A 27,103-nucleotide genomic window follows, 5' to 3' on the forward strand; every position below is an offset into this window, starting at 1 on the left:
ACATGCATTAAGAGTAGCTGTCATTTTTAAATCACACAAGCTAATGTAGATATCAAATGGATCCAGGAATGTGGGTCCTTTGATTTCTTGCCATTGACATTCTTTTTTTTTTTTTGCAATCCTTAAATGTAATTCATTTTATTCATTCATTCAAGTCCATTTATTCATCTGAGATCACCACAGCGGAATGAACCCAGGACATGTTTTACACAGTAGATGCCCTTCCAGCTGCAACCCAGTGCTGGGAAACACCCATACACTCTCATTTACACACATACACTATGGCCAATTTAGTTTATTCAGTTCACCTATCACGCATGTCTTTGGACTGTGTGGGAAGCCAGAGCACCTAAAGGAAACCCACGAGAATGTGCAAACTCCACACAGAAATGCCTCCTGATCAAGCCGGGACTCGACCCAGAGACCTTCTTGCTGTGAGGCGACAGTGCTAACTCCTGAGCCACCGTGCCACCTGATTTGTATTATGAAATCAATAAAAAGTGGAAAAATAGTAGTGGAAAAGTGCACCTGAGGTCAAAAATCAGAGTAAAAAGTGACTGTTCAAATGTGCACATGTTTATTTTCCCACCAAACCCAGAGGAGTGCATACTAATACTCTTAGCTCTCGTGTGTACAGTATCTGTGAATTTATTCTACAGGATGCTTATAATATTCATGTGTCTTTCTTTTTTTCTAGATCCTTCTGCTTTTGACTTTCTGTTCCACCATCAACCATGTTGGTTATTTTGGCCTTCATCATCCTCTTCCATATCACCTCAGCAATACTACTCTTCATAGCAACCATCAATAATGTAAGCTGATTTTTGTGAGTTGGTTAATTAGTCTGTGTTAATCATTATTACTGCTCTATGGTACTATTAGCAACTGCATCATGTTTCTCTGAGGTCATACACGGGTACGCTTCTAAGTTACTGATAAAATCCAGTTTACAAAATTAAAATTCATTTAGCTGTTTTAACTTTCTAGCAGTCCGAATATTCAGATCATGTTGTGATACTGCTTAAACTTGCTGTGTTTTACTCATACACACAATTCATGCAGGATTGTTTAAAGACAAACATCTGAAACTGAATCTGGTGGGATCAAGTTCAAATTGTGCAATCATATGGTCAAACCAGTTAATTAAGCTCAATCTAAAGACAACCTGCAACCTTCAACCGTAAAACCAAAAGTGTGAATGCTAAAACTATTTTGAATGGGTGTGAATGGAGGAAGGGCTCCACTACTCTGGATTAAAGACTTTTGTCAGCTTATGAATTAATCAATGAGTCAGCTGCCTGTCTGCTAATCTTTAATGCTTTATGCTAAACTTAAATTTGATAAAATAAGACTGCCCTGTATGACTACCAATGATATGGTGCTTTTTAATTATTGAAATTAAACCAAATAAAGTATTTAGTTGAGCATTTTCACATACGTTACAATTTTGTCAGGGCACGGCCTTGATGGGGATACTCAATGTAAACACCAGCATTGGATATCATGGTTATCTACTATGTTGTCAAAACTATGAAAAAACTCTGAATGCTGCCAAATCACATAGCGAATGACTTAGTAAAAAGGAAAAGGGAGAACATGCAATATTCTGAGAAACTGACTTCAAGTCTGCTTGATTTGAATATTTTTTCCATTTAATTGACTAGTCCAGCCAAAACATGACAACTATTGATGATTTTCATCAGCAGTAATCAGCAAAATATGCTGATTTATGCATAAAGCATTGTTTGTTTCAGTGGCAGTGTTTACGTTCTGCTTTTTATCATAGCCAACTGATAAGGCATTATGAAAACACTATATAAATACAAATAATAATTAAAATTCAACATTTCAACAATTCTTTTTTACAATAAATAATTTGAATTATGTCCAGCAATGAACAGAATAAAATGTAATCTTTATAACACTTATTGACCAGTAATTTAGAGGAATCCATCTTGTTTTCAGTTCAGCAAAGGATCACACTATATTTTGATGGTTCGTTTGTTGAATTTCAGTTGCATTGCATCTACATGCCAACTAATTCTCATTATAAGTAGACTGTTAGTTTGGGGTTAGGGTTAGTGTAAGTTGACATGTACTTACAAAGTTTCTTATAGTCAGTTAAATGTTTGTTGAAGGAGCTGTATCAGCAGATATTAAGCAGACAGTCTAATACTCAAATGGACCATCAAAATACCCAGTAAAGTACATTCCAGAAACAATGCAGTCCTACTATCTGTTAACTAGTGCTATAACAACATTTATAGAACATTTATTCACATGACGAACACACTAATACACAAGAAACTGTTCGCTGAATCTCTAAATGGTGGGTAGTGTTTGCATTAGTTTGTATGGGAAAAACATTGCATACACATTTTGACAAAAGAATCTTTGAAATAAAAGTGTGTTGGTATTTTCACTGTTTTTTCAAGGCATGGAGGATTAAAGGCGACTTCTCTATGGATCTCTGGTATAACTGCAACACCACAGCCTGCTATGATATTCCCAAAAGTGCAACTTATGACGCAGGTAGGCCTCCATTTTCAGTAAGTCTTGATAAAATGCACACTATTTTCTTTTAATAGGGCTTAATGAAATGTTGGCTCATAGACCATTTTGAGGGATGCAAACAAAAACAATGGTCCCAACATATTTCCTGTTTTACATTTTTAATTTCCAAAGCTTCTGAGAATTTAAAAAGAGCTACCTATTGATAGTCAATGTTATGCTGTTTTAGCATTAAGTTATTATTGAATTGCCTCTTGTTACAAAATAGTTTAATAACAAGCAGGAAATGTTCATGGGCCAATCACATGACCCCATTAAAATGGTCTATATGACATTATTTAAAGTTGCTTATCCACTTGTTAATTCTGAAATGTGCCACAGTTTCCAGGTCCGAGTGCTCTGTAAGATACTTTATAAGATGCCAAACGAGATCCCAAAATAGTGCGCTTAAACACTATTAAAATCCTTATCATAATGTTTCTTTCCATGCTTAATCTCAGACTAGCAGACTGTAAATTATCCTTCGACGTAGAAATAGTAAAAAACACCATCAATTTTGATGTGAAAACTTTAATCTGTGACTCAACAGTGGTTATAAATGGCTATTGAATTTTTTTATTTTTTTATTTTTCAAGTGAGTAGAGACTTGGACTTGTTAACTGTTCCATACATCACAACTTACGCATATCGATGGCCAGAAGCAGACATTTACTGCCGCTTATTGTGATTTGAGTACTGAATCTCACTCGGACTAAAAAACAAAGTTTGGTGAACAGCCAATCTTATGTTAGTTAACAGTTAAACTGTATTTTGTGTGCTGCTTTTACGACTGCACTATATAGATAAGTTCTGCCCATTTCAAACCTTGTGTTTGTTGTCTTTGTCTTTATCAGCATATCTTCAGGCAGTGCAGGCCACCATGATACTGGCCACCATCTTGTGCTGTGTGGGATTCTTTGTTTTCATTCTTCAGCTCTTCCGTCTAAAGCAGGGAGAGAGATTCGTCTTCACGGCCATAATTCAGCTTCTGTCTGGTGAGTCCACACACACACACACACACACACACACACACACACACACACACACACATGCATGCACGCACAGCAGTCATTAGGCCACATGTCAAGCCAAGAGGACCAGTGCTATTTTAGTATCACATGCACTTGTGTAGTCTTTATTGAATTAGTGTGGTTTACTCTTTTTGGTCAATCTTTCAGTCTGTAAATCGGAGTAACTTTTATGGACTTGCTTTATTTATTTTTGTATCATAATAGTTTTTTTTTTATTAATAGTTACATTATTTATACAATATTGAACTTTAAATATATATATGTGAAGAGTTCCAAGAGCCGTCTGAAATTTACATCAAAAATGAAAGTTTTTCTCAACCTCCTTAGTTAATGTTGAGTTATTCAACTTTAAAGACCCTGAAAAGGACTTATGTATTGTAATAAAAGTGATATTATGAAACCTACATACAGGAGTCTGATAAAAATGCTAATTTTAAAAGAAAAATTCAGATGGCATTTAGAGATTTTTGCATCTGAACTCTTCATATACAGACATATACAGTTGAAGTCAGAATTATAAGAATATATATATTTTTTTCTTTTTTAAATATTACTCAAATTATGTTTAAAAGGGCAAGGACATTTTCACAGTATGACTAATTATATTTTTTCTTCTGGAGAAAGTCTTATTTCTGTTATTTCGGCTAAAATTAAAAGCAGCTTTTAATTTTTTTAAAAACATTTTAAGGTCAAAATTATTAGCCCCTTTAAGCTATTTTTTGATAGTCTACAGAACAAACCATTGTTATACAATAATTTGCCTAATTACCCTAACCTGCCTAGTTAATCTAATTAACCTAGTTAAGCCTTTAAATGTCACTTTAAGCTGTATAAAAGTGTCTTGAAAATATCTAGTCAAATATTATTAACTGTCATCATGGCAAAGATAAAATAAATCAGTTATTAGAAATGAGCTACTAAAACTATTGTTTTTAGAAATGTGTTGAAAAAATATTTTCTCTGTTAAACAGATATTGGGGGAAGAAATAAACAGGGGGCTTATACTTCTGACTTCAACTGTAATTATATACAATTTCATTTACTTATTTCTGTCCCATTATTAGGTATTAGCTTGGGCAAAATGTTTAGATTTATTCATTAAATGCTTGAAAACAGTTCTTTGGAACAATCTTCCAAACACGTTGCCGTTTAAAGCATTTTCCCCAAAAACAATAGCTCAGAGTACCAGATAATGTTTGTGTTGTGTTTTATTATCAGATATTCCATTCAAATATTTCCTAACTCTTCTGAAGTAACGCGTGACATTTTATTTTGCATTATGTGATGAATGTGACACTAATGTGATATAAATCAGCAGTTTACAGAACAAAACTAAAATTGTGTTTTACTCAAACACATGACTATGAACTGTAAACTCAATGAAACTTTTGTTGAATGTTAAGTCTGTATTAATATAACAGACCTACAAAAAAACCTTCCTAAATCTTCTTTTCATCTTTAAACCCGCAGCTTTCTGTGTGATGACCGGTGCTTCTATCTACACAGCAGAGGGCTTAACCTTCAATGGCCAGGAGTTTAAGAATGCAGAGTATGGCTACTCCTTCGTTGTGGCCTGGGTCGCGTTCCCAATGACGCTGCTGAGTGGCCTGATGTATCTAGTGCTGAGAAAACGCAAATAAAAGTGCAACATACCACCTCACCATCTGCAGCCTTAGCCAAGACACTCGAATTCTAATAAAACTTGTTTTTAAAAGTAGATAAAAACAGAAAATTCACCACCGGTCTGAAGTCTGGGATCAGTTTTTTGTTTTTTTTGTTTACATTTTTCAAAGAATTTTGCTCACCATGACTGCATTTATTTGATCAAAAATACAGTAAAACTGTATAAATAGATGTTAAATATTAATTCTATTTTAAATGAGAGTTTTGTTAGTGAAAGTAGTTTAAAATGTAAATTATTTCCATGATGAAAAGTGGAATTTTCAGCATCATTACTTCAGTTTTTAGTAATCCTTATATTATGATTCATTCATTGATTTTCTTGTTGGCTTAGTCCTTTTATTAATCTGGGGTCGCCACAGCAGAATGAACTGCCAACTTATCCAGCATATATTTTTAAGCAGCGGATGCCCTTCCAGCTGCAACCCATCACTGGGAAATTATAATATGATTATCAAGAAAATTATTATTATTATTATTATTTTTATTATTATTATCAGAATTGAAGTGCCTTATCTTTTTGTAGAAACTGTAGCAGTCAGCACTATACATTCAGTTCCATTCATAAGTACAGTTACTAATGTATTTAATTTTACTCTAAGGACCCATTCAGTTTTACAACAGTGAAATAAATTTATAATGTTTATAAAATAAATAAAACTAATTTGTGAACGAATCCTGTAAGGCAGCAATATGTTTCACAGTGCAGGATTAAATTACACTTTAACTACCACATGCTATTATTATATTATTTTTTTACATATCTTACTGTATTATTTATTAAATGAATGCAGCCTTGATGAGCAGAAGATACTTCTTTTAATTACATTAAAAACAAAAGTCTTTTGACTGGTAGTGTACTTGCCAAAGTAAGTCAACTTGTAATATTACTCACTGCATACTGGAAACATAATTAGATTTTGTTAAGAGTGTCACATTTTTTAGAATCTTGTGATTTAGAGAGGAATAGAATAAGACAGGAGAGGCAGATATAATAGGACATATTTATAAAATGGAACCACTATGGGCTTGACGTGAATGGTGTGAAGTTGGCAGTTTGTATTAAATAACATGTTATTGTGATATTTCCGGGTCATTGTGTGTGGCTGGGAAGAAGTCATTAAAACCAACAAAATATGAAATATCGTGCTGCCAGTTTGCAGAGCACTATATCATACTTGAAGCTGAACAAATTGTCGATAGTAGTGGCACGATGTGTTCTCGTGTATAGTTTTTGTTTTTATGTAAAATAGTCTTTTAGTGTTGACTAATTAATTATATTGCATGTTTTTATTTGTTTGCAGCATTTAATATGAAATCATTATTAACATAAGTACAGATCTGTAGGTTTTTTTTAGGCGTTGTGTTTGATTAGGGCACTTGGGATTTCTGTCATATTCATGCAAATAATAACCGTAGGATGAAGGTGTTGGTGAAGCACACCAGTGGTTTCAGTTTTCTTGTCTGAAAGGACCAGATCACCCAGAAATTAAATTTACCTCACGATATATTCTCCCTCATGTGGTTTCAAACCTGTATGAGTTTCTTTTTTCTGTTGAACAAAAAAAAAAAAAAGATACTTTGAAAAATGGTGTACCATTGATTCCATAGTAGGAAATAAATTACCATGGAAGCCTATGGGTACCACCAACCAGCATTCTTTAGAAGAACTTAATCTGTGTTCAATAGAAACTCAAATAAGTAACAGGAGAATAAATGATGACAGATATTTGATTTTTGGGCGAACTAACCCTTTTATATTTTCGTCCTCAAATCTGCTATGGAATTAAAAGCAACTAGCTAAAATCATTTAGGCGAAAGTGAAGTTAAGCTGTATTTATTAAGACTAACTGCATTGTTGCTGTTAATATTGTTTTTTGTAATGAAGTATTATATCAACAGGCCTGAACATGGTTGTTTAATGCTCACTTTTCTGAAGGTTTAATTCATTTTAAAGAAGGCTTTTGTAATCGGAAATGAAACCACAATGGCAGCTTTGTTTTTAAATGTCTGCTGACTTGTTCAGGTCTGCTCTGTTTCTGGAGACTGATCCCATTAAGGGCTCAATATTGTTCTTTTTTAAATCAAATAAATGTATTTTACATTAAAACAAACTGTCTTGAGGCTTTTTTATGCTTTGATGATGAACACAAAACACTGATGTACTGTAAAGCAAGCCCCTCCATAATACTGCAGAGTCATTCGTATGGAAACCAGTATGATTCAAAACCTAAGGCAAGCACGAAATAAAAGGCATTATTTGTAAAATGTTACATTTAATGTAATGATATTAACCCTGCATTTTATATACAGTAAGTGCCTGGAAAAATGCAAGGGTGCAAATGGCACTTCTGTGACACTTCTTGTGATGTCAAACCATAGCGGCTACTCTTACCCTAAAATCCTATTTCTTTTTCAGTTTTATACTATTCTGTTAGCTAGACAAATACAAAAAATAATGACAAACATCTAAACATTTTGACTAGCAGTCCTTACACAATGCCAAAGGGACGAAGCATTTTGGGGGCACTGACTGTTTAAATGAGAAGGAAATTTAGTTTTGACACGAGTGAACTGTTTTGGGAAAGGTATGAGCTTTTGCAAGTGAGCTAATGCTGTGGTAAACTGAAACACTGTTTTGTCAAATGATAATTTGCGTTTTAAGAAATGAGTCCAATGGAGAAAAACTGTAATAACTTAATGAAACCATACAAAGGGATTGTGTTTCAAACTAATGCAGATTTTTTTCTAATATCAAGGTTTAGCTGCAGAAACTCAAACACTATATAGCAGGTAAAATCCAGTATGTAACCAAAGTAGTATGTCTAAATTTATAGTGCTCATAAACGATTGGGCAAAGAGAGGTGAGGTTCTGAAGTGTTCATTCAATGGACACTTTACTATCCCACGGGCCACGGGGCAGAATTTATGAATGGCACTAAAGTGGTAAGACCTTTGGATAAGACCGACGCTGGTAGGTCACGTGACAATAACAACAAAACATACATTTCATTCATGCAGTGTGTGTATACACAATACCTTTCTTCGAGTTTGAAAAGTAATTATTCAAAATAAGTGTAAATAAGCATACTCACTAGTCACTACTAGTTTGCGGCTACATTTCTTAGTTCAGAAGCGTTAGCAGTTTTTTTTCCCCTCATGTGTTTATATCTGCCTTGAAAATGCCTTTAAATGTATGTTACCTAACAATATTGTTTAATGTTCAAAAGAGAAATAAATCAAACCAACTAACCCTCTCAGGTGTCGTGTCAAACAGCTGTTTGCTGCTCCAGTGGTCCAGTTAATGCACTCGTGTTTTTCAACCAATGAACTTCCGGTGAAAACTTTGTGTGACTATTTTCAATTTAAAGCATCGATGCTGTAATGTAATTAAAATATAATCAATTAAATATACTTGAGCGTAAAGAGACAAAAGACCTTTTAAATGTTAGCGCCGTCGTTAGAAGCAGGCTAGTGCAGAAATTTTATTAAAACTAGGCTACTGAGGTAAAATTAGTTGCCATATTTCAAAGATGGTGGGGAAATGTAATGCTGTGCTTCTTGTTTGGCTTGATACCCACTATTTATCATATCTCAGCCATGCAGTGAAAATTGCTATTTATTTTATGTTTTTTTTTAAGAAATCAGATCTTAAACGCAGCTATATTGTATGGGATGACAATTAACCTAAAGCCCTGGGGCTTGCTGACTGAAATTAAAAGTCTGTGTGCATATACCCCATTACAAACTCTGGATTAAACCTTGAAAATTATATCAAGCGTTGTGAAACCACAATTTTAACCACATTGGATTTAGCAACTCAAAACTTACTTTCCACCCCAGAGATGGTTCAACGCGTTTTGTACAGCAGACCTCAGGACAGATGTTTTAATCCTGTACAATTTGCATTCCTACCTTACCAGCACACATTCAACTCAAGTCTTCCACACAGAATTCAGGTATACTAATGAGCTGGTGAGATGAATCAGGTGTGTCAGATGAAGAAGACAAACAAAATGTGCAGTTCCTCAGCGTTTCATTTGAGCTGAATGTCATTTCAGCAGCAGCGTGAAGTAAAATCCTCAAATGCAGTCATTACAGGAAACAAATATCGTCTCTGAATTGCTTTTCTGACACTTACATTAGACAATAGGATTCCACTCCAGTCTATTATGGCTAGTGATTGCTTTGTTGACTCATACCACTTAAGACCTCATTTTACGAAAGCCAGATACAAACTAAATCAGTTTGTAGCTTTATAACAAATAAAAACAACACAAGACCACAACTTCTTTCGTAATACTTCTATGTGACATTCAAATACAAGACAAAATGACCTTTGATGAACATAACCCGTATGCCTAGTACGAAAAAACAACAAAAAATACAAAAACTGAAAGCATAAACTAGCAGCTTTAACTTTATTTTTTTAAGCAAACGCAACGTCTTTTAGGAAATTCAAACATTTTAAAAAAAATATTTACTCCATATTTCAGTATAAAGTTTCACATTAATCCTTGCTGAACAATCCGAACTTGAACAATGAGTTCTACCCACTCAAGAAGTGTCACCGAAATCATATCTATCCCCGTGCAACGGTACGGATGTCACTATATGGACCAAAACGGCCAAAAATATCCTTTCCCACAATGATGAAACACAGTCGTTTATCTCCTTTGCAGTGAGACACCTTGCAGGCCATAGGAAGAGGCATGGCTTTGATCACACCAAGGCACTTCCATGGAGAGAACGTGCCGTTTTTGTGTTCATGGGAAACGTAAATGTGGTAGCAATTCATCTCAGCCGCGTGGGGATCTTTCCGCTCAACGTTCCACGCGATGCTCAGTTCTTGCGCACTTCCAATTCGAGCTAGTTTCAGTACTGGTTTCTGGGGCAAGTTATAAGAAGCCGCTGCAACCGGAAGCTCCTTGGGAAATGGAGTGTCTGGAAATGGATGTAGTTTGGTATGCCAGTCCTCCTATGAATGAAAGGTACATGTAAATGGATATTTTGATGTAAAACTCTTTGGTGTAGTGGAAAATATTTGCATACTTCTTCAAACTGTCCCGAGGAAGTGACACGGTCCTCCTCTGTATTGCTTGGATTTTCTTCTGTTTAAGAAATGTAATATAAGAAAGCTGTTAGTGACTTGCATTAATTATATTTCTAGAATGAAACTATGATAAACATGATTAATTCAATGTTATCATACCTTTAATGGCTATAGGTGGTGGAGTGCTTGAGGGTTTCGACTTTTTAGAGGGTTTCAAATTCTGCAGGGCACAGATTTGAAAACAGAATTGTTATAATATGTGCAACATATCAAGACTTAATTTTCCCCTCAAATTTGTTATATCAAATCACAATATGAGCTTATGATAATGAGAAAAGCTTGAACTGAGAGAATGAAATGTATTATTATTGTAAATCACTGACAAACATAAACAAAGCAAAAACAAAGACAGAAAAGTTTCAGAAAAATCACCATCGTATTAACTACACTCAAAATTCCAAAGCAAAGGAAAAAAAACAATACACAGAAATGTGAACTTACAATTGTAAGAAATCTACTCACAATTGAAAATAGTACAAATTGTGATATGAAAACTTGCAATTGTGAAATGTAAACATTCAGCTGTTAAATATAAATATAACAGGGAAAAAGTTGAATTATGAGATGCAAAATTAAATGTTTTTTCCCCAAGAAAAAAAAAGCCCCATTGGGAAAAGTAAACTATCAATTCTGAATTATAAGATGCAAATTGTAATCATGCGGAAAAAAAGTATTAATTGTGAGAAACAAACTAACAAACGGGAAATAAATTAATAAAGAAAGAAAGAAAGAAAGAAAGAAAGAAAGAAAGAAAGAAAGAAAGAAAGAAAGAATTTGGAAATGGCTCTAAAATTAGTTTTTGGCATACCTGGTCTGATGTCTGGGCAACCAGTCTCTCTTCATTCGATCTGGGAGCTGAACCTGAACCACAACACAAACACAAAATACAGTCAACACAACAGTCCAGCATTTTAAATAAAATTTGACTACAAAGCAAGATCAAATACCTTTGTCTTCTTCTGTAAGGTCAACAACCTTTTTCTTAGACCGCTGAAATAATAAAAAAAAAAAAAAACTATTTTTAGGTTTACATATAAACATCAGTAGGCTATTTTCTCCAGCACAGACCATTTATGTCTACCCAAATAAAATGAGTCAGATGTTGCAATTCTAATAAAATCCTCCAATACACAAAAACCAAGTGATTATTAAAGAGATTAAAAACAATGACAAAAATAGTTACCAAACTCTGCCAGAAGCCTTCCTTTGGTCTTCTCAGTGTCACATCCCCATCATTGTCTATTTATGTAAAAACAATCACTTTAGTTATATAAGGTTATAATACAAATGTTTTAGCAGTTAAAATACTATGATGGTAATAGAAACATGACCTGCTGATGACACCGAAGCGTTGTCACTAATAGATCCTCCGTTGACTGAACCTCTGTTAAAAATAAATAATGGAGTGAACGAATTGGTTACCCAACACTCACTTAAAAATGTATCTCTTAAATCTCTTAATAAACCACTAAACTCTAATTTAATATACATATTGCACAGAATATTTTTTTTTATTTTGAGATGCTCAAATTCATTTAATTCACTAGCCATTCTCTTCGTATGACATCACACGCTTTTAGGAGTGTCCATAGCTTTTCTGTATTGACCACCATTAATTGTAAATTAAGTGCTAATAAATTTACAGTGATTTCACAATAAAAACAATGCCTTTTTTACTATTCTTTCACTGTTTACAATGCTCATGATTTTTGTGCAAAAGCCTTCTCTTATATCATGTAAAATCATTATTTTTGTTACATTTAAATCACTGCAAGGCAGTCAGACATTCCCAGTTTCTGTCCATCACACTTCAGTTCTTACAGTGAATCGTGACTGCAGTAATTCACCAATTAAGCAGATGGCTAGGAAAACAAATAGCTGTAATCAATGGGTTGAATGCGTCTGCTTTGTCGGCCTTGGAACACAAACATTAAGCTGCAATGAACGCCTTCCTAGTGAAGCACACTAGTTTATAAGAACTGCAACAGCCACACATGAAAGTGAAGGAACGCCACTCGGCATGCAGCACCTCGGGGAAAGAAAAGAAATGGAAAGGTGCCAAGACTGCAGCCTTGAATCATTACTGAATTAAAAAAACAACCGACTGAAAAGAAAAAGATCCACAGGGGAGCACTGAGATGATTTCACTTTGATCACTCTATTAGAATATGTTCTGATTAAACAGTAAATGGAATATTTTAGCTATTGTCATTCAAACAGCAGGCACACAGCCACTGCACCATTTCCCAAACAGAATGGAAAGGCATCAGACTGCAGCATTAAAACCTATGCAGTACATGCATCTAAACTAACACAGAAAATCGAAAATCCTTCATAGGCTATATTTTATTCACTGATGTTTCATGAATCAAGACTGTAACATGCATAAAATATTGCAAAATACCTGGAGGTATTAATTAGCGATTCAGCTGGAGAAATGCATCGCTGTGGCTGTCCAGAAGAAGGGCTTAAAGAAGGAAGAAACTGTTAAGAAGATAAAAACAACACAAGAGTGATGAGTTGCACACACAAAAATGCAATTCAGCTTTTTAACAATAAAATCTCAGTTCATACCTGACTATGAGAAATCCCCAGAGACCTGCATTTTCTGATATATGCAAATACAGCATCTCCTCTTCGTTTTATTTTTCTTACATGGGCCTAAAAGCAAAGAGAAAATATATAGTGGTAGCAATGGCATACATAGTCCTTATATTAATCAGGAGTTGCTACAGCAGAATGAACCGCCAACTTATCCAGCATATGTTTTACGCAGTGGAAACCCTTCCAGCTGCAACCCATCACTGGAAAAGACCCATACACTCTCATTCGTACACATACACTGAAAACATTTAGCCTACCCAATTCATCTATAGCGCATCATGTCTTTAAACGTGTGGGGGAAACCAGGGCACCCGGAGGATACCCACACGAACACGGGCAGAACATGCAAACTCCATACAGAAATGGCAACTGACCCAGCCGAGGCTCGAACCAGTGACCTTTTTGCTGTAAAGCAACAGTGCTACTGACTGCGCCGCCAACAAGGAAATTTTAATACATGACTTTTTTTTTTATAGATAGAACAAAAGAGGACTAAACTACTATTAAAAACAAGTCTCAAAACTCACTTACTTAAGGTGGCTTTTAATACTTGATTGTATCTGCACTATTTTTGTGTATACTTTTCTATTATTTGTTTTATTGCTCTTGTTTTATTGTATAGGGTTCTGGAGTTGCCAGAAAGGTGCCTTTAAACAAACTGTGTTATTACTAAAAATTGGGAAATCTGACCACTTACTTCTAGACTTTTGATTCTGGCATCATATCTGGGTTCACCATTCACCTCACTGATCCTCTCCATCAGATTTTTCATCTTGTAGTCAGACTGCTCGACTGCAGTCCCAACCTTTTCTGAAATAATCTTTTCAACCTATCAGCGAACAAGGCAAAAAATGGCGAGTTGAAATGCTTGCTACATACTGCAAAGCATGTTTACACAATAGCTGGAAATGAAACTGATGTGAGCTAAGAAATATTGTCATTTTTCTAAATCTAATGTTAAGGTCAAAAGTGAAAAATTCCATTTTGGTGTTTGCATCAAATAAAATGTGTCATTTTACATACATAGAAAACATGTTAAAATGAAAGTAAAGTATCGAATTGGGAAAAAAAAGTTCTTCAATCAAAAAATCTTCAATCACAATTCACTGTAACTGTATATATATGTGGATGTATGTATGTATGTATATATATATATATATATATATATATATATATATACAAGCATTCTCCCTTCTTTATTAAATATATAAAAGAATAAATAACCCTACTTTTATATTTTATATAACCCTATGTTTACACAATAGCTGGAAATGAAACTGATGTGAGCTAAGAAATATTGTCATTTTTCTAAATCTAATGTTAAGGTCAAAAGTGAAAAATTCCATTTTGGTGTTTGCATCAAATAAAATGTGTCATTTTACATACATAGAAAACATGTTAAAATGAAAGTAAAGTATCGAATTGGGAAAAAAAAGTTCTTCAATCAAAAAATCTTCAATCACAATTCACTGTAACTGTATATATATGTGGATGTATGTATGTATATATATATATATAATATATATATATATATATATAAATATATATATTTATATATATATATATATATATATATAAATAAATATATATATATATATTTATATAAATAAATAAATAAATATATATATATATATATATATATATATATATATATATATATATATATACACAAGCATTCTCCCTTCTTTATTAAATATATAAAAGAATAAATAACCCTACTAATAATATAGTACATTTTAAATGATTAAACCTGGTTTGAAAGATAGTACAGTGTAAAGTATTACAATTACAGTTAATTAATGTGCTAAACAATGTGCACACTTGCTGCCTCCGAAATCTTAAACAGCATTTATAAATAGAAAGTGTATGTCCCAAATTGTAGTATGTTGGTTCCTGGATGGTTTACTATTTCCAGTAAAAATTTTAAGTGTAGAACCGTCCATACTCTAACCACTGATATTGCCCACAGTACATTGGATGTGAATTTGATTAGAACTACAAACGAAAGGTGTAAATGAACTACAAACATGATGGATGCCCAAGACCAACCATAAAATTGAGAGGTTTCAGTAAAGATGTTTGTTTGACTGATAGTTAATAATATCAAGCCAACTGGTCAATATTTAAATAGCATTTCTGTCTTATTTTTCATCTGCAACAACAATACTGAACTTATATAAAGATATGTTTGACATAAACGTCTGAATGCAAAATTATCCTAAGACCTGAGGAGATATATCTGCATGAAAGACTCACTATAAGAACATTTAAGACTCACTGACTTAATGGTTAGACAGTTAAACGTGTGATGCAAAAGTCCCAGCAAGTAAGGAATTGTAGGGGGCTAACCAGCACTCACATCTACCCTCTATGGGTTCTATGCACAGCTAGAGTTTTAAAGCTAACAATGAACTGCCGGTGAAAGCTTAATGTGACTATTTTTAATTTCACAAGGTTGTTTTTACAGCATCGATGTTGTAATGTAATTACAGTACATTCAGTTAAATAGACTTAAGCATTCATTTAGTTGTTCAAGCGTAAAACGAGATGAAAGACTGTTGTAATCACTAGCGCCGTCCGTAGCAACAGGCTAGTGCAGATATTACATTGAAAATACTGAGATAAAATAACTTGTCATATTTTAAAAACATGGCAGGAAAAAACAGAATTTAATGCTGTGCTTCTTGTCCGATCTGAGACCCACTTCATATCATATATCTAACAGGCAGTAAAGATCGCTAATTTTTAAAGAAATCAGAGTTTAAACATGATGATTTTGTAATGGAAAGACAGTTCACTGGAAGGCCTTGGGCTGCCTGGCTGAAAATTAAAGGTTCGTATACATATAGCCCATACCAGAGCTAAGGTGATTTCCCTGAACAAGACACCAAAACTCCAACTCAATCCACAGCTTTGGATGTGTGATCACGGGTCACTTAGGACAAAAGCATCTACTAAATGCAAAAATATTTCCTAAAATGACTGTTACCCTAAATGCCAAATTACTGTAGAGTATAGGTACTATATTTAAAACATTCTATGTGGACATTAAATATAGTATGAAATTTTAAATTTACTATCTACCATTTTTGGGTCTTGGCCTTCATTCAGGTTCTTCTTGCCTGCAGTTTTAGGATCACTATGACTTCATTGAACATACTGATCGGCTCATATACTGCCCTACTGCATATTCAGATGCTGAGATGCAGTGCATATTTTGTAATACAGATTTTCTTTCTTTTTTTTTTACCAGTGAACTTGATTTAGATAAACGTCTAAGTACACATTTATATACTACAGATGATAAATTGATAAAAACAGATTTACATTAAAGACTTTTGTGCAACCACGATTTTGCAGAATTGCAAGTCAATATTACTTCTGTAATGTAAACTCAAATTCAACATTATAGGACCTGTGGCCACATTAACTTTAAACACAGCTCATGAACTGAAGGAAGTCTGAATTTTGCAAAAAGCAAACAAACAAACAAACAAACAAAAAAACAAGTCTAACAAACAAAATACTCTGTTTTCTCATATCAAAACAAAGATGTAAACTCATTTGATAAGTCGTTTATCATCTTCATTATACCACTTGCCTCGGATCGGGGGAGCTTGCTCGCTTTCTGGCCACTGCCTGGAGCCAACTGTAACGTTCCAGAATCATCTTCATATCTGCTCCTTTTCATACCTGAGGGGTGAGATAGAGGTAAAGTTGGTTTTATATTCACACATTTGTTTACCAAGATAACTTTGAATATTAGATTGGAATTAGCATGCAAGTATGACTTAAAATCAACATTACCACTGTTTATTTGACTGTGAACAACGTTGTACTTTAAAAATCATTGGCTGTTAATATGATTTCGCTATTTAGAGTTTGCAAATAATAATTTTATGAAATTATATTATTAAGGGGAAAGTCTGAGATGCAAATCTCGCTTTATTTCTTTGATCAGGAGTTACATATTAATAGATAACGTTAACAAATTAGATATACCTCGTAAAATTGTAAATGCAACCATCAGCGATTTGTTTCATATGAATGGAATTCACATATAGAATAACAGACATTTTACTTATCTTTACTAATAACTTTTAAACACTGTTCTTACAGCTCACCGGCTTCCCATGGTTGAACATGAATAAAGAGCTCCGACTATAACCCGGAAGTGATTAACGGGATATGGCAGAAGTACATCTAGTCAAAAGCTCTACCTACATTTGTTGCTACATGAATGCTAAATCTTTTGCTCCGAGACGCAAAACGTTAACAGTTACTAAATTTAGCGATGACAACAACACGCTAGCGTACGGTTACTACTGACAACCGCAGCTAACGCTGATGCTAAGATTTACTTTGCTATTCTGGTTCAGAGAAAAAGACGCAAAGTCCGACCGTGGCAAAATTCAAATGCTCAGTAAATAAGCTGACTGTAATAAACAAAACTTTCTATTTGCCAACACGTGCATTAGCAGCGCGTTTTGGGAAAGCATGGTTTTAGCGCTCGCCATAAAACGAGCGTGACAAACTCCAAAAGAAGCCCGCGAATACCGCGTGCATTGTCCTGCCAAAACAATCTCAAAAATAACCCACCTTGCAAATCTCTAACTTAAACAGTAGGTAAATAGCTTAGTGTGTGTTGACACAGCGGGGATTTCATCCGATATTGGGCTTCCTTAATAAAATAAGTCCTTCCACGAGAGGTCCTGGGGTAAGCGGCAACTGCTTCATAAATGATGAGTCGTTCATCTGAGTCGAATCTTTTCAATGAATTGTTGGAATCGGTTCTTGCAGGAATGGTTCGAGCGGCTTGACGAGTCAACAGTTCTCAGATTGAACAGCCTATTTGACATGTTTAGTTCGTGATTTACTGTACTAGTCTATTGATCCAGTAGAAGGGAGTGTTTGAGTGTAATTGATCAATTATCTGGTGCAGTGAACGTTACATTTTCAAATAAAAAAATAAATGTATTTCTAAATTATGTTTTCATTAGAATTTACTGTCAAGTAATGGATACAGGACATCCTTTTAATGTCAGATGGAATAGGCAACTATTTACAAAGGTTAAATACGCTTTAACACAGTATATCAATGTGAACACCCAGAAATGTATCCTGGCTGAAATTTACTTAGTCGGTCATCTGAACCGATTCTTTGAAACAAACTCAAATGATCGCTGACCCTCAATCACCACCAATATATGGTCAGACTGGGAGCTGATCGGCTCAGTGCTCCCGCAATCCTTGTTTTTATCAGTTTTGCTTCCCTGTTTGTTTATTTATTAGGTATTTCACCCCTCACACTATTGAGTTTAGTGTAGTGAAAAATGAACACATTAGCCCCTCGAGGATAAAGCGCCACCCTGCGGTTGGAGATGTTGGATGCGGACCTGTGCAGTGCAATCTGAGCTGCATCCAGTGCTTTTTAATGAGTTCACCTAACCCCACCTCTAACCCTACCCCTCACAGTGACATCACTTGCACTATTAAGGGCATTGTCTGACATTGCATCACCGAGATATGCAGTCTCAGCTTGCATCATAAAGGCTGCATCCATTGGAGAAATTACATAAATTAAGCATCCATTGTACAGCTCAGGTATATAATGAAGTGTTTCCCTTTCTAAAAATACCCAGTTTACCGCATCTGTGATTGAGATATAAAATGTTATGGCCCAGGAGCACCCTAGGGTCCAACCGGCATTAGCATTTCCCACACATGCTTTCAGAGGGATGCTGCAAATTATTATGCTGCTATACCACTGTGCAGCAAAGTATAATATTTCTTTTTAATGGTTGTGTGTTGTTGGACACCCTACAGAAGGGTATTTTATGCTAATGGTACAAGCAGGGCTATACTAATGCTGAGGTGGGCTGCTGCTTAGCAGCGATGCCTAAAAGAACCATTTATAGTTTTTCAAATAACCTTTCAGTCATCTGTTCTTAAAAGGACAAATTATTTGGTCTCAAAAACAAGATAATTAGAATAATTAAAAAAAAGATTAGCATGGTATTTAAATCAAGAATCTTTTTGTGGAATGGAAAGAAGGGTCTTTGTGGATTTGAACAGGTTTTTCAACAACAAAACATGTTTTACGTTTGATTTCCCTCAGTATTGAATATTTGGTTGCACTCTGGCATTTAGACTATCATAGATATTTCTTTGATAAAGGCATTGCTGTCTTTTGAGATTTGAGGGTTGTGTATATGTTTATGCAAGTTTAGAGAGCGTCCTGTGTATTTCTCCAGCAGGCTTCATCTGAGCTTTGTTACCTAATCTTTGGTTGCACAGTCTTGATTTAACTGTTCACATTGTCTTTGTTTTGCAGGGGCATTCACTTTGCATTACTTCTCAAACAGACATGATACCGCTTCCCTGCATTCACGCGTGACTTTATACCCAGTGCCACAGTAGATATAGTATTAGGCTGAAATACAAAAACCCCCAGGGAAAACCGAGAGCTGCGGTTTGAGCCTCAGCAATAACTTGATTTTTATTTTCTTTCTTATTTTTTATTTCCTTTAAAGTCTTTTTTAAAACTAAATTTAAGTAAGAGTGGTGACAGTGTCCAAAAAAGAAAAAAGAAAAGAGAAAAGACCAATGTGTTGGCTGCAGAACATACCAAAATAGAAAGAAAAATAGGCTCTTGTTTGGGCTCTTTAATGTGCTTTGACATGCAGAATAAATTGCAGATGTGCTTTAAAAAAACAGCATATTCAGAGAGTTGAAGACAAGATGAACATGTTTTCTTTCGAGATGTAATGGCGTCAGTCATGCTCTGCACCTTTGGAGCAGTCCGCTAATGAGTATCATGTTCATTTCAATTGCAGAAAATGAGGAAATGGCCATTTGCTTCTGTCCAAGTAGGTAATGAGAGTTGGGGGCTGGGAAAGTGCTTAGACTCTAACAATTTTCCATGAGTTTGAGTTCTTCCTACAAAAGCTGGAGACACTGCAGAATATGCTTTCCTGTGACTCATGCCTGTGTTTTGAATGCAGTTTGAATATACTGTAGTGCAAGTCATGTTTGCTAAAATGACTCATGGAGAGTTTTCAAAATAGGGAGGAAACATCATCTATATAGTGCTGTTTGATTGCATTTCCTGAGGGGAGCTTGTTAGGGGATAAAACAATCAAGAATTATAACCTATTATTAGTAATGAACAATAGTCTCGATTAATCACAGCTTTGACTGCCAAGGACCACCCAAGAGGCTGTTGGACTGACATGTAAAGCAACCATGCACAGACTGTTTTGTTTGGCGACACATTTAGGGGCATGAAAATGTAAAGCTGATCTACAATGGATTATGTGTAGCATTGGCCAAGTAGTGAAGTGCTGTCAGGTAAACCTCACTCCTCTGACCTCTAAAAGGTGCTCTAGCGACAGACACTAGAGGCCATGGTCTTTAGCTTCCTTGTTAGAGCAACCGACTCCCATGTGGAAAGTTGCAAGTTCGATCCTAGCTTGGAGTGGGTTGGGTGTAGGCCTGGCGGGGTTACATTGGTGCTGTGACCCAGATGGGAGTGAGGTTTATGAGGGTGAGTGTTGAGGCCAGCTATAGTGAAGTGCTGTGCAGGTAATCCTCACTCCTCTGACCTCTAAAAGGTGATTTAGCAACAGACACTAGAGGCCATGGTCTTTAGCCTTGTTAGAGCAACCAACTCCCATGCAGAAGGTCGCCGGTTTGATCCCAGCACAAAGCGGCTTGGGTGGTGTAAGATGGGTGGGGTTACATATGCAGTACAGTAAACAAGTTAATAAAGAATGGCATGTTTAATGAAATGTTCAGGTTTCGTTTGTGATACTTACATTTTGGAAGACTTAATGTACATTTAAAAATTGAAGTATTATGAAATTAAACAATTGGTCTGTGCAAGAAAATTAACATCATTTACCACATTTTAGATCTTTGATTAAAACAATCTTTTCAGTAAAACAGTAGATTCATGATAGTGTTGAGTGTAAGTGTCTTGTTAAATGTTCTGAAACAAATTCACACAAGTTAATGCTGTTTTTTTTTACAGTAGAAAAGGGGAAGCATTGTGAAGCAACGGGTAGCCTATTTCTGCCCATTCAAATAAATAAATAAATACACTGGATTCAACTAAGCAACTAGGTAGGAGCTTTCTATTGGATAATTACTGCATTGATGAATGTGTTTCAGCTGATAACAATTTATTTATTGCCCTGATGCAGATTGTCTTCTCATTCATTAAAGCGGTTCAGTGGTTCTCAGTTCCGGTCTTTGGGGACCTACCTGCAACCCCCCTTACATTTTGTATATCTTCTTAACTTAACACACATCAGCTTGTTCACAAGAAAATCTACTAACTGATCCTTGTGTGTCAAATGACAGAGACATACAAAATGTGCTGGGCTGGTCGTGCCAAGAACCAGAATGTCTTACATTAAACTATGTTAAAACTACATCTTGTGGTCGTAGAAAAGATAATTTAAATTGTTTTAGAATGATCAAATTATTGGCATGTATAAAGCAAAGAATCGTCTAAAGAGATTACTGAAACTACTAAATGGGTTAAGAACTGGAAGCATAGTGGGGAATTATGCTATTAAAAACTGGAAGCATCCCAGCAGACACACAACATCAAAAGATGTTAATATTAAGTTAGATTTAGGTTGCAATGTCAGGTGACCAAAATTCAGTGTCTAGCCAGCGTCTAAGGGCAACGTTGTTTTAACATCCAATAATGACATCAAATGATGTTGAGATTTGGTTGATTTTAGGTTTTGTTGGAAGGTGACCAAACGTCGCAATGAGTTCTGACGTCAACCCGATTTTCATTTACAAACAAAATGCAACGTCCCCACAACACTGGGCTGCAATGTCAATCTAACAACATGTTGCATGTCTGACAACCTGTTGCAGTCCAAATGTGGTTGGAAATAAATCTGGCATGATTCAAATTAGCGATCACTTAAAAATTTGGCTAAATCAAGTTATGAAAAACAACAACAGACTTTAAGGCCTTCTTTTTTAAGAAAAAGAAGGGGAAAAAATTAACTCATGAATTGGCTACCACAGAGCCCAGATCTTAACCCTATTATGAATCTTTGGGATTTGCTGGAGTAAACTTGTGCGGTGGTCTGATTTTATCAACAGTGCAAGATCTTGACAAAAGATTCATACAACTCTAAATGTTGTGACATTGCAGAAACATATTTCATGGTAACTGTGTGCCCTAATCAAAACTAAAGGCAGTCCAATGAAGTTTTAGAGTGTGTAAATTTCTTTTGGTCAGGTAGTGTATGTTCCCACTACTATCAGAGTGATGAAAGCCAATGACTTTTTCTGCAATCTTTAATGTTCTGCTAAATAAAAACCTGTGCATAAGCCTGGAAGTATAAGAAAACATCTCAGTTTTCCATTTCAGTGAACTGTTCCTTCGATAGTTAAACTAGCTTAACATTGTCTACAAAACAATATCAATGTGCAGTGGTTTATTCTAAAATTGTCAAATGTTATACTTGTTTTGAGTAAATAGTCTATATTTTGTTATATCTGTTGAAGTTTTATGTTGACTAGGCCTTTATAAACATAATATCAGTAAATAACATTCAAGGTTATGATCCATAAATACCTGAAACACTGTCACTGCATTTTACTTTTTTGTTCGTGATTTACTTAGATATGAAAACGTAAGAGAAAAAACAAAACGCAGAAGCTAAACCACTCTGATCGGTTAGCCATTATGAAATTCTGCACAAATAAAAGGCTCAATGATTCCTTAGTCTTATAGAAAAGTACTGGTGAACGAATGCAGAAAAAAACGCATCGAATCGAGCATAATGAACAGTCAGTTGAGAATAATGTGAGGTGTGTGAGTGAGAGCAGCATCTGCGCTGTTCGAGCCCCGCTCACTGTACATGGCAATGACGAGCTCAGTGGTTTCCGCAGTGAAGTTTGGCTCTGGAATTTCAAACGCTCATACGTCACCGAGGCAATCCTCGCCGAAATCATTGAGATCACTGAAAAAAGCAGAAGAACCACGCCGCGAAGGGTTAAAGCTTCACAACCGAGGTAATAGGCTTTAACAACCCGCATTAAAGTCTTAAAGAGTTTGTAAATATTTTGTTTAATATAACTTTTACAATTTGTGTAAAGCCTAAGTTACGACAAGTGGCGGTTGACATGGTGTTTAAACGCTCGGATGTTTGAAACCGTTGACCAGCGCTCAAGATTTGACAACAGAGAAATGTTTTCTTCTTAGGGGTGCCTTGCTCTAAAACAGGGTGTAATTCTCATTTTCACCTTAAGGATGTGTTACTGACGGCATCCCTCAGTTCCAGAGAGGCTGTGGGGAAAGAGGACTGTGAGACTGTCCTGTGGTCCTGCTTGCAGATTCAGTCCCATTTTCTTGCGGATTCAGTTTCCAACGTTCGAGTCTCGCGGTCCTTCTCATCGAGGAAGAGTCATGGATAATTCATAAACATGCAAACCACTGGATTAATTTGATTCGCATGGTTCTGTGGTTGAACTTCAAGGATTCGTCGGTGGGAATAATTATCCATATTTTCAACCTGGCTGGTGAGAGGAGGACTGTTGCAATGTCATCCCATTCAACATCTCTGGAGCTTTGTGGAAGAGGGATGCTGTGAGTATCATTGTTTCTCTCTCTTATGATAAATTTCGCTTGGTCCATTGCGGTTTATTCTTCAAAGGACAGTGGAGAACGAGCAAAAACGTTTTAAAATCCAGTCCCGCCATCCAGCTACACTGAAATTAATTTGATGCAGGAAAACGCGGCTTTCCTGCATCATTAGGGATGCGCGGTCCTAAAAATAGGGACGAAAGGGGGAAAAAGAGGGATTTGTTAGTTTATAATGATAGGATGTGGGTTTTTTGAACCATAGGAATGTTTTGTCGAGTTATGTTCAAGAACATGCTCTTGTTTTACCTGAAAGAAAACTCGTGTCATGATCATGTGAGCACATCTGAGGATTTTCCCTCAGGAGTGCGCTTCGCTTTTGCTGGATAAAACAAGATGTTTTCCTGATGAACGAGGTAAAATATAAAACAAACAGCAGAAAATAGATGAATGTGACATTTTAAAGAGGTTTTACAGATAAGAATACTTGTCCATGCTTCCTTCTGATATGTAACAGATGAATGCGGATTTTGGTCGAGTTGTTGATCCAACTTCGAATAGGCTTGCATACTTTTCTGGTTAAAACGTAAAGATCATCTTTTCGTTGAAAACGGCGGTTGTTAATTCATCTTTCTTTTTTGTCAGAATAATTGATGCTATCAACCTTGAAAGATGTTTCTGTTGTACATTTCTGACGCGTTAATTTCCTAATATAATGCTGTCCTATAGCGTACTGTGGTTCCAGCTGAGAACGCAAAACGAAACGCGTCAATAGGGGGCGCGCTTGCATAATGGTCGTTTTGAGCAAATTAATGAGGTATCAGAAGGAATATTCATCTAGATATATTCCCATGTTAAGATCTCTGTCACGTTGTTAGAACACTGATATCGCATTTGCCAAAAATAACAAATCAGGCTAATTTTATTCAGTAAACCCTTAATTATTGTTTATTAATCTCCACATCTCTCTTTCTCCCTCTCTAATTAATTACATTTATATAAAATATAAATAAATGCAGTATGCAATTGTCAAAAGACCTGGCCTCTGGCTAAAGTCTCTCAGCTCTGCATTCATTAGTTTTGACACATGTTTCACAAATATACTCATTTGATGATTAATTTAATTTTCCATATGTTCATAACTTGAACATTTTTGCTGCAATTGTTTTGAACATGAATGTCTGTCACATTATCTGTGTTTTACAAAAATGCACCCTTTCCTATGACTTACTGCAAGACAAAAAAGCAATGAGTCTGTTTATATTGAAACATTTTATGTATATACTATAGTCTGTAATGTTAAATACCCATTTAAATGCAAAAAAAAAATAAAAAATCATGAGCATTAGCCTCTAAAAAACTAGTTTAAATCACACAAATGAAAAAAAAAACCCATAAACAATGCATTGAAACAAATCAACGATTCATTACTTTCCCTGCTGAATGATTATAAGCAGAATATGTGATAAATCCAGCTTGCTCATTCATTTGTCTTTCATAACAGCGATATGATGCATTATTCTTCCCGAGAACAGCCTCTGCACCATATGTTGTTTCTCTGCAGTTTTATGCCTTGCTTTACAATGCATCTGTTTGCCTATACATGCTGGCCACAGTATATCGTCGGGCCTGTGAGCTTCCTCCGCTCAGTCACTCCAAGAGTCTTCATGTGATGATGTCAGCTCCACTCTCTTCTGCCCTGCTTGCTGCTCAGATCCAGTGTCACATGTAATATTCATCATTTGCTCATTGCTAGTTATTCATTGCTTAAATTCCAAAATGAGATTTAAAAAAATCTCGTGCTCCTTACCATTGTTGTGTAACTCCACTGGATGCTGTTGAAAACGTATGAAGTTGTTAAATCAGTATGCAGCAAGGAGCATTCAGCAATGTTGCATAAGCTTTAGATGTCTGAAGTCATTTCATGTCTCCTCTTTGAGAAAAAACTATAAATGTATTATATCTGTGAATTATATATATGTATTATATGATTATAAATGCAGTATATCTCAAACGGCCTCTGTCGTGTGTGTGTGCATTTGTTTCGCAGGGAATGAAGTCGAGCACTATGGGGTTTTCCAGGTTGGTTCTTCTGACTCTTCCAGCTCTCCTTACCCTCATCAGCATCTCACATGCGGCAGAGAAAGTGCCCATACTGAACATTGCTGTGATCCTGGGTCAGACTCGCTACATCTCTGACAGAGATATACGGGCTCTGTGGAGCAAAGATGATCCTATTGATGTCAATGTGGTGACCCTGCTGGTGAATGAAACAGACCCCAAAAGCATCATTACCCATGTGTGTGACCTCATGTCCGGGACTAAAATCCACGGGGTGGTGTTCGGGGACGGCACAGACCAGGAAGCCATTGCCCAGATTTTGGATTTTATTTCCTCTCAGACTTTGATACCCATCCTTGGGATCCATGGTGGCTCATCCATGATCATGGCGGATAAGGTCAGTAGTATGCCAAGCATCAGCTCAACTGCTCAAAAAGATGAGCGGGAAATATTATTCACAAAATGAGTTCTGCTGGTAAAAGTATGCGCCCTTAATGTGGTTTGGTAATGACAATGATGTAAAATAATGTTATTAGTGCAACATGCAATAGTGCCTTAACTGTTCCCGTGACAAATTACCATATGGAGTTATTTCACAACATATGCTCCGTCAAAAAAGCTGAAGTAATCACTTTACTGAACCCGATAACAAATATCTCTTTATACTGAACCATCATAATTTCAATCACAGCTGTCTTCATGCAACACTCACTTCAGCTGGAGAGCAAATTAGGAGAAGAAAATGTGCAAAATCAGATCTGCGATCAGTTTAGGCTTCAGTTTAAGCTGGTAAACCATGAGAAGTGATAATTTGCCACTCTGTTGACTTTGTTCCATTTTCATTACCGACCACTAACTGCACATCTGAATTGCCCCAAATGCCTTCGCTGAGATGCCCGCTACAGACTTGCATTGAGTTTATATAATAATCCTGTTTCTCTTGAGCACTCGCTGCTGCATTTAAATGTGTTTACTCACTTTTCATCTCGGGATGTCGCTGTATCAAATGAAGCAACGTTTTGAAAGCTTATTCTCAGGAGATTTTCCTCAGCACTACATTAAGGCATTCTAAAGCACTCCGTGTTGATCCTCAAGGAGATAAATGTCGGCACTGTTTTAACTCACAGGAACCTTTGTGTCTTCTTTTGTTGAATAATCCATCATGTGCATACATTTTAAACTGTAAATCACTAAGATGTGAGCAAATACTACCACTGACATGTTGAATGGTTTAGATGTGTTTGCGTCATGGCAACATGGCGAAAAATCCCAACATGCTCTTCAAATTGGCTTTATAATTTATAATGTTGATTGCAATTTAATTGGCCTATAAAGGTTTGTTTATACCAAACAAAAAACTGTAACTTAGCAATCATAGTCCCATATCAACATGAAATAAGTGTTGTTTATTTTACAGGTTTGGTTCAATTTTGTTGTGTGAATCTTTTT

The 27,103-nt window shown here is 35.6% G+C and overlaps 3 protein-coding genes and 1 long non-coding RNA gene across 12 annotated transcripts in view; 2 read left to right on the forward strand and 2 right to left on the reverse strand.

Annotated features, from left to right (window-relative positions):
• Positions 1 to 7,375, forward strand: part of emp2 (epithelial membrane protein 2) — a 28,456-nt gene extending 21,081 nt beyond the window's left edge. Inside the window, exons 2-5 of one of the 2 annotated variants that reach the window (XM_087242526.1) lie at positions 698 to 812; positions 2,436 to 2,532; positions 3,405 to 3,545; positions 5,052 to 7,375. In XM_087242526.1, the coding sequence (XP_087098652.1) occupies positions 735 to 812; positions 2,436 to 2,532; positions 3,405 to 3,545; positions 5,052 to 5,221 (486 nt within the window). In that variant the 5' untranslated portion in view covers positions 698 to 734 and the 3' untranslated portion in view covers positions 5,222 to 7,375. 2 annotated transcript variants of the gene reach the window in all.
• The window catches only part of LOC137490126 (uncharacterized), a 73,936-nt gene extending 65,174 nt beyond the window's left edge, over positions 1 to 8,762 (reverse strand). Inside the window, exons 1-2 of one of the 2 annotated variants that reach the window (XR_015480851.2) lie at positions 8,515 to 8,647; positions 3,376 to 3,542 (exon numbers count right to left, since the gene is read on the reverse strand). This is a non-coding gene — a long non-coding RNA (uncharacterized LOC137490126). Of the gene's footprint in view, positions 1 to 3,375; positions 3,543 to 8,514 lie in introns of both variants that reach the window. The other variant, XR_015480850.2, reaches the window with a different exon arrangement.
• Positions 8,763 to 9,050: 288 nt separating this feature from the next.
• atf7ip2 (activating transcription factor 7 interacting protein 2) lies at positions 9,051 to 17,737 on the reverse strand. Of its 6 annotated transcripts, none has more exons than NM_001442460.1 (12): positions 17,578 to 17,737; positions 16,580 to 16,671; positions 13,676 to 13,807; positions 12,949 to 13,035; positions 12,779 to 12,858; positions 11,706 to 11,758; positions 11,558 to 11,613; positions 11,322 to 11,364; positions 11,183 to 11,235; positions 10,474 to 10,534; positions 10,314 to 10,372; positions 9,051 to 10,239 (listed from the first exon to the last, which is right to left on the reverse strand). In NM_001442460.1, exons 2-12 carry the CDS (start codon positions 16,667 to 16,669, stop codon positions 9,844 to 9,846), a joined length of 1,110 nt encoding a protein of 369 aa, NP_001429389.1. In that variant the 5' UTR covers positions 16,670 to 16,671; positions 17,578 to 17,737; the 3' UTR covers positions 9,051 to 9,843. The 6 variants fall into 6 exon arrangements, 4 of the variants coding, with proteins under 4 accessions (NP_001429389.1, XP_087097959.1, XP_087097957.1 ...); XR_015479358.1 differs by having other exon boundaries at positions 9,656 to 10,239; positions 10,474 to 10,658; positions 11,067 to 11,235; XR_015479359.1 differs by lacking the exon at positions 17,578 to 17,737 and adding an exon at positions 17,103 to 17,154 and having other exon boundaries at positions 9,656 to 10,239; positions 10,474 to 10,658; positions 11,067 to 11,235.
• A 5,549-nt stretch (positions 17,738 to 23,286) lies between these two features.
• grin2aa (glutamate receptor, ionotropic, N-methyl D-aspartate 2A, a) overlaps positions 23,287 to 27,103 on the forward strand; it is a 205,608-nt gene continuing 201,791 nt past the window's right edge. The window contains exons 1-3 of one of the 2 annotated variants that reach the window (XM_087244555.1): positions 23,287 to 23,599; positions 25,210 to 25,321; positions 25,644 to 26,051. In XM_087244555.1, coding sequence (XP_087100681.1) covers positions 25,647 to 26,051 — 405 coding nt within the window. In that variant the 5' untranslated portion in view covers positions 23,287 to 23,599; positions 25,210 to 25,321; positions 25,644 to 25,646. The remainder of the gene's footprint in view (positions 23,600 to 25,209; positions 25,322 to 25,643; positions 26,052 to 27,103) is intronic. The other variant, XM_087244554.1, reaches the window with a different exon arrangement.

The sequence above is a fragment of the Danio rerio genome, chromosome 3, assembly GCF_052040795.2.
Source record: "Danio rerio strain M-AB ecotype USA chromosome 3, GRCz13ab, whole genome shotgun sequence".
Taxonomy (NCBI): Eukaryota; Metazoa; Chordata; class Actinopteri; order Cypriniformes; family Danionidae; genus Danio; species Danio rerio.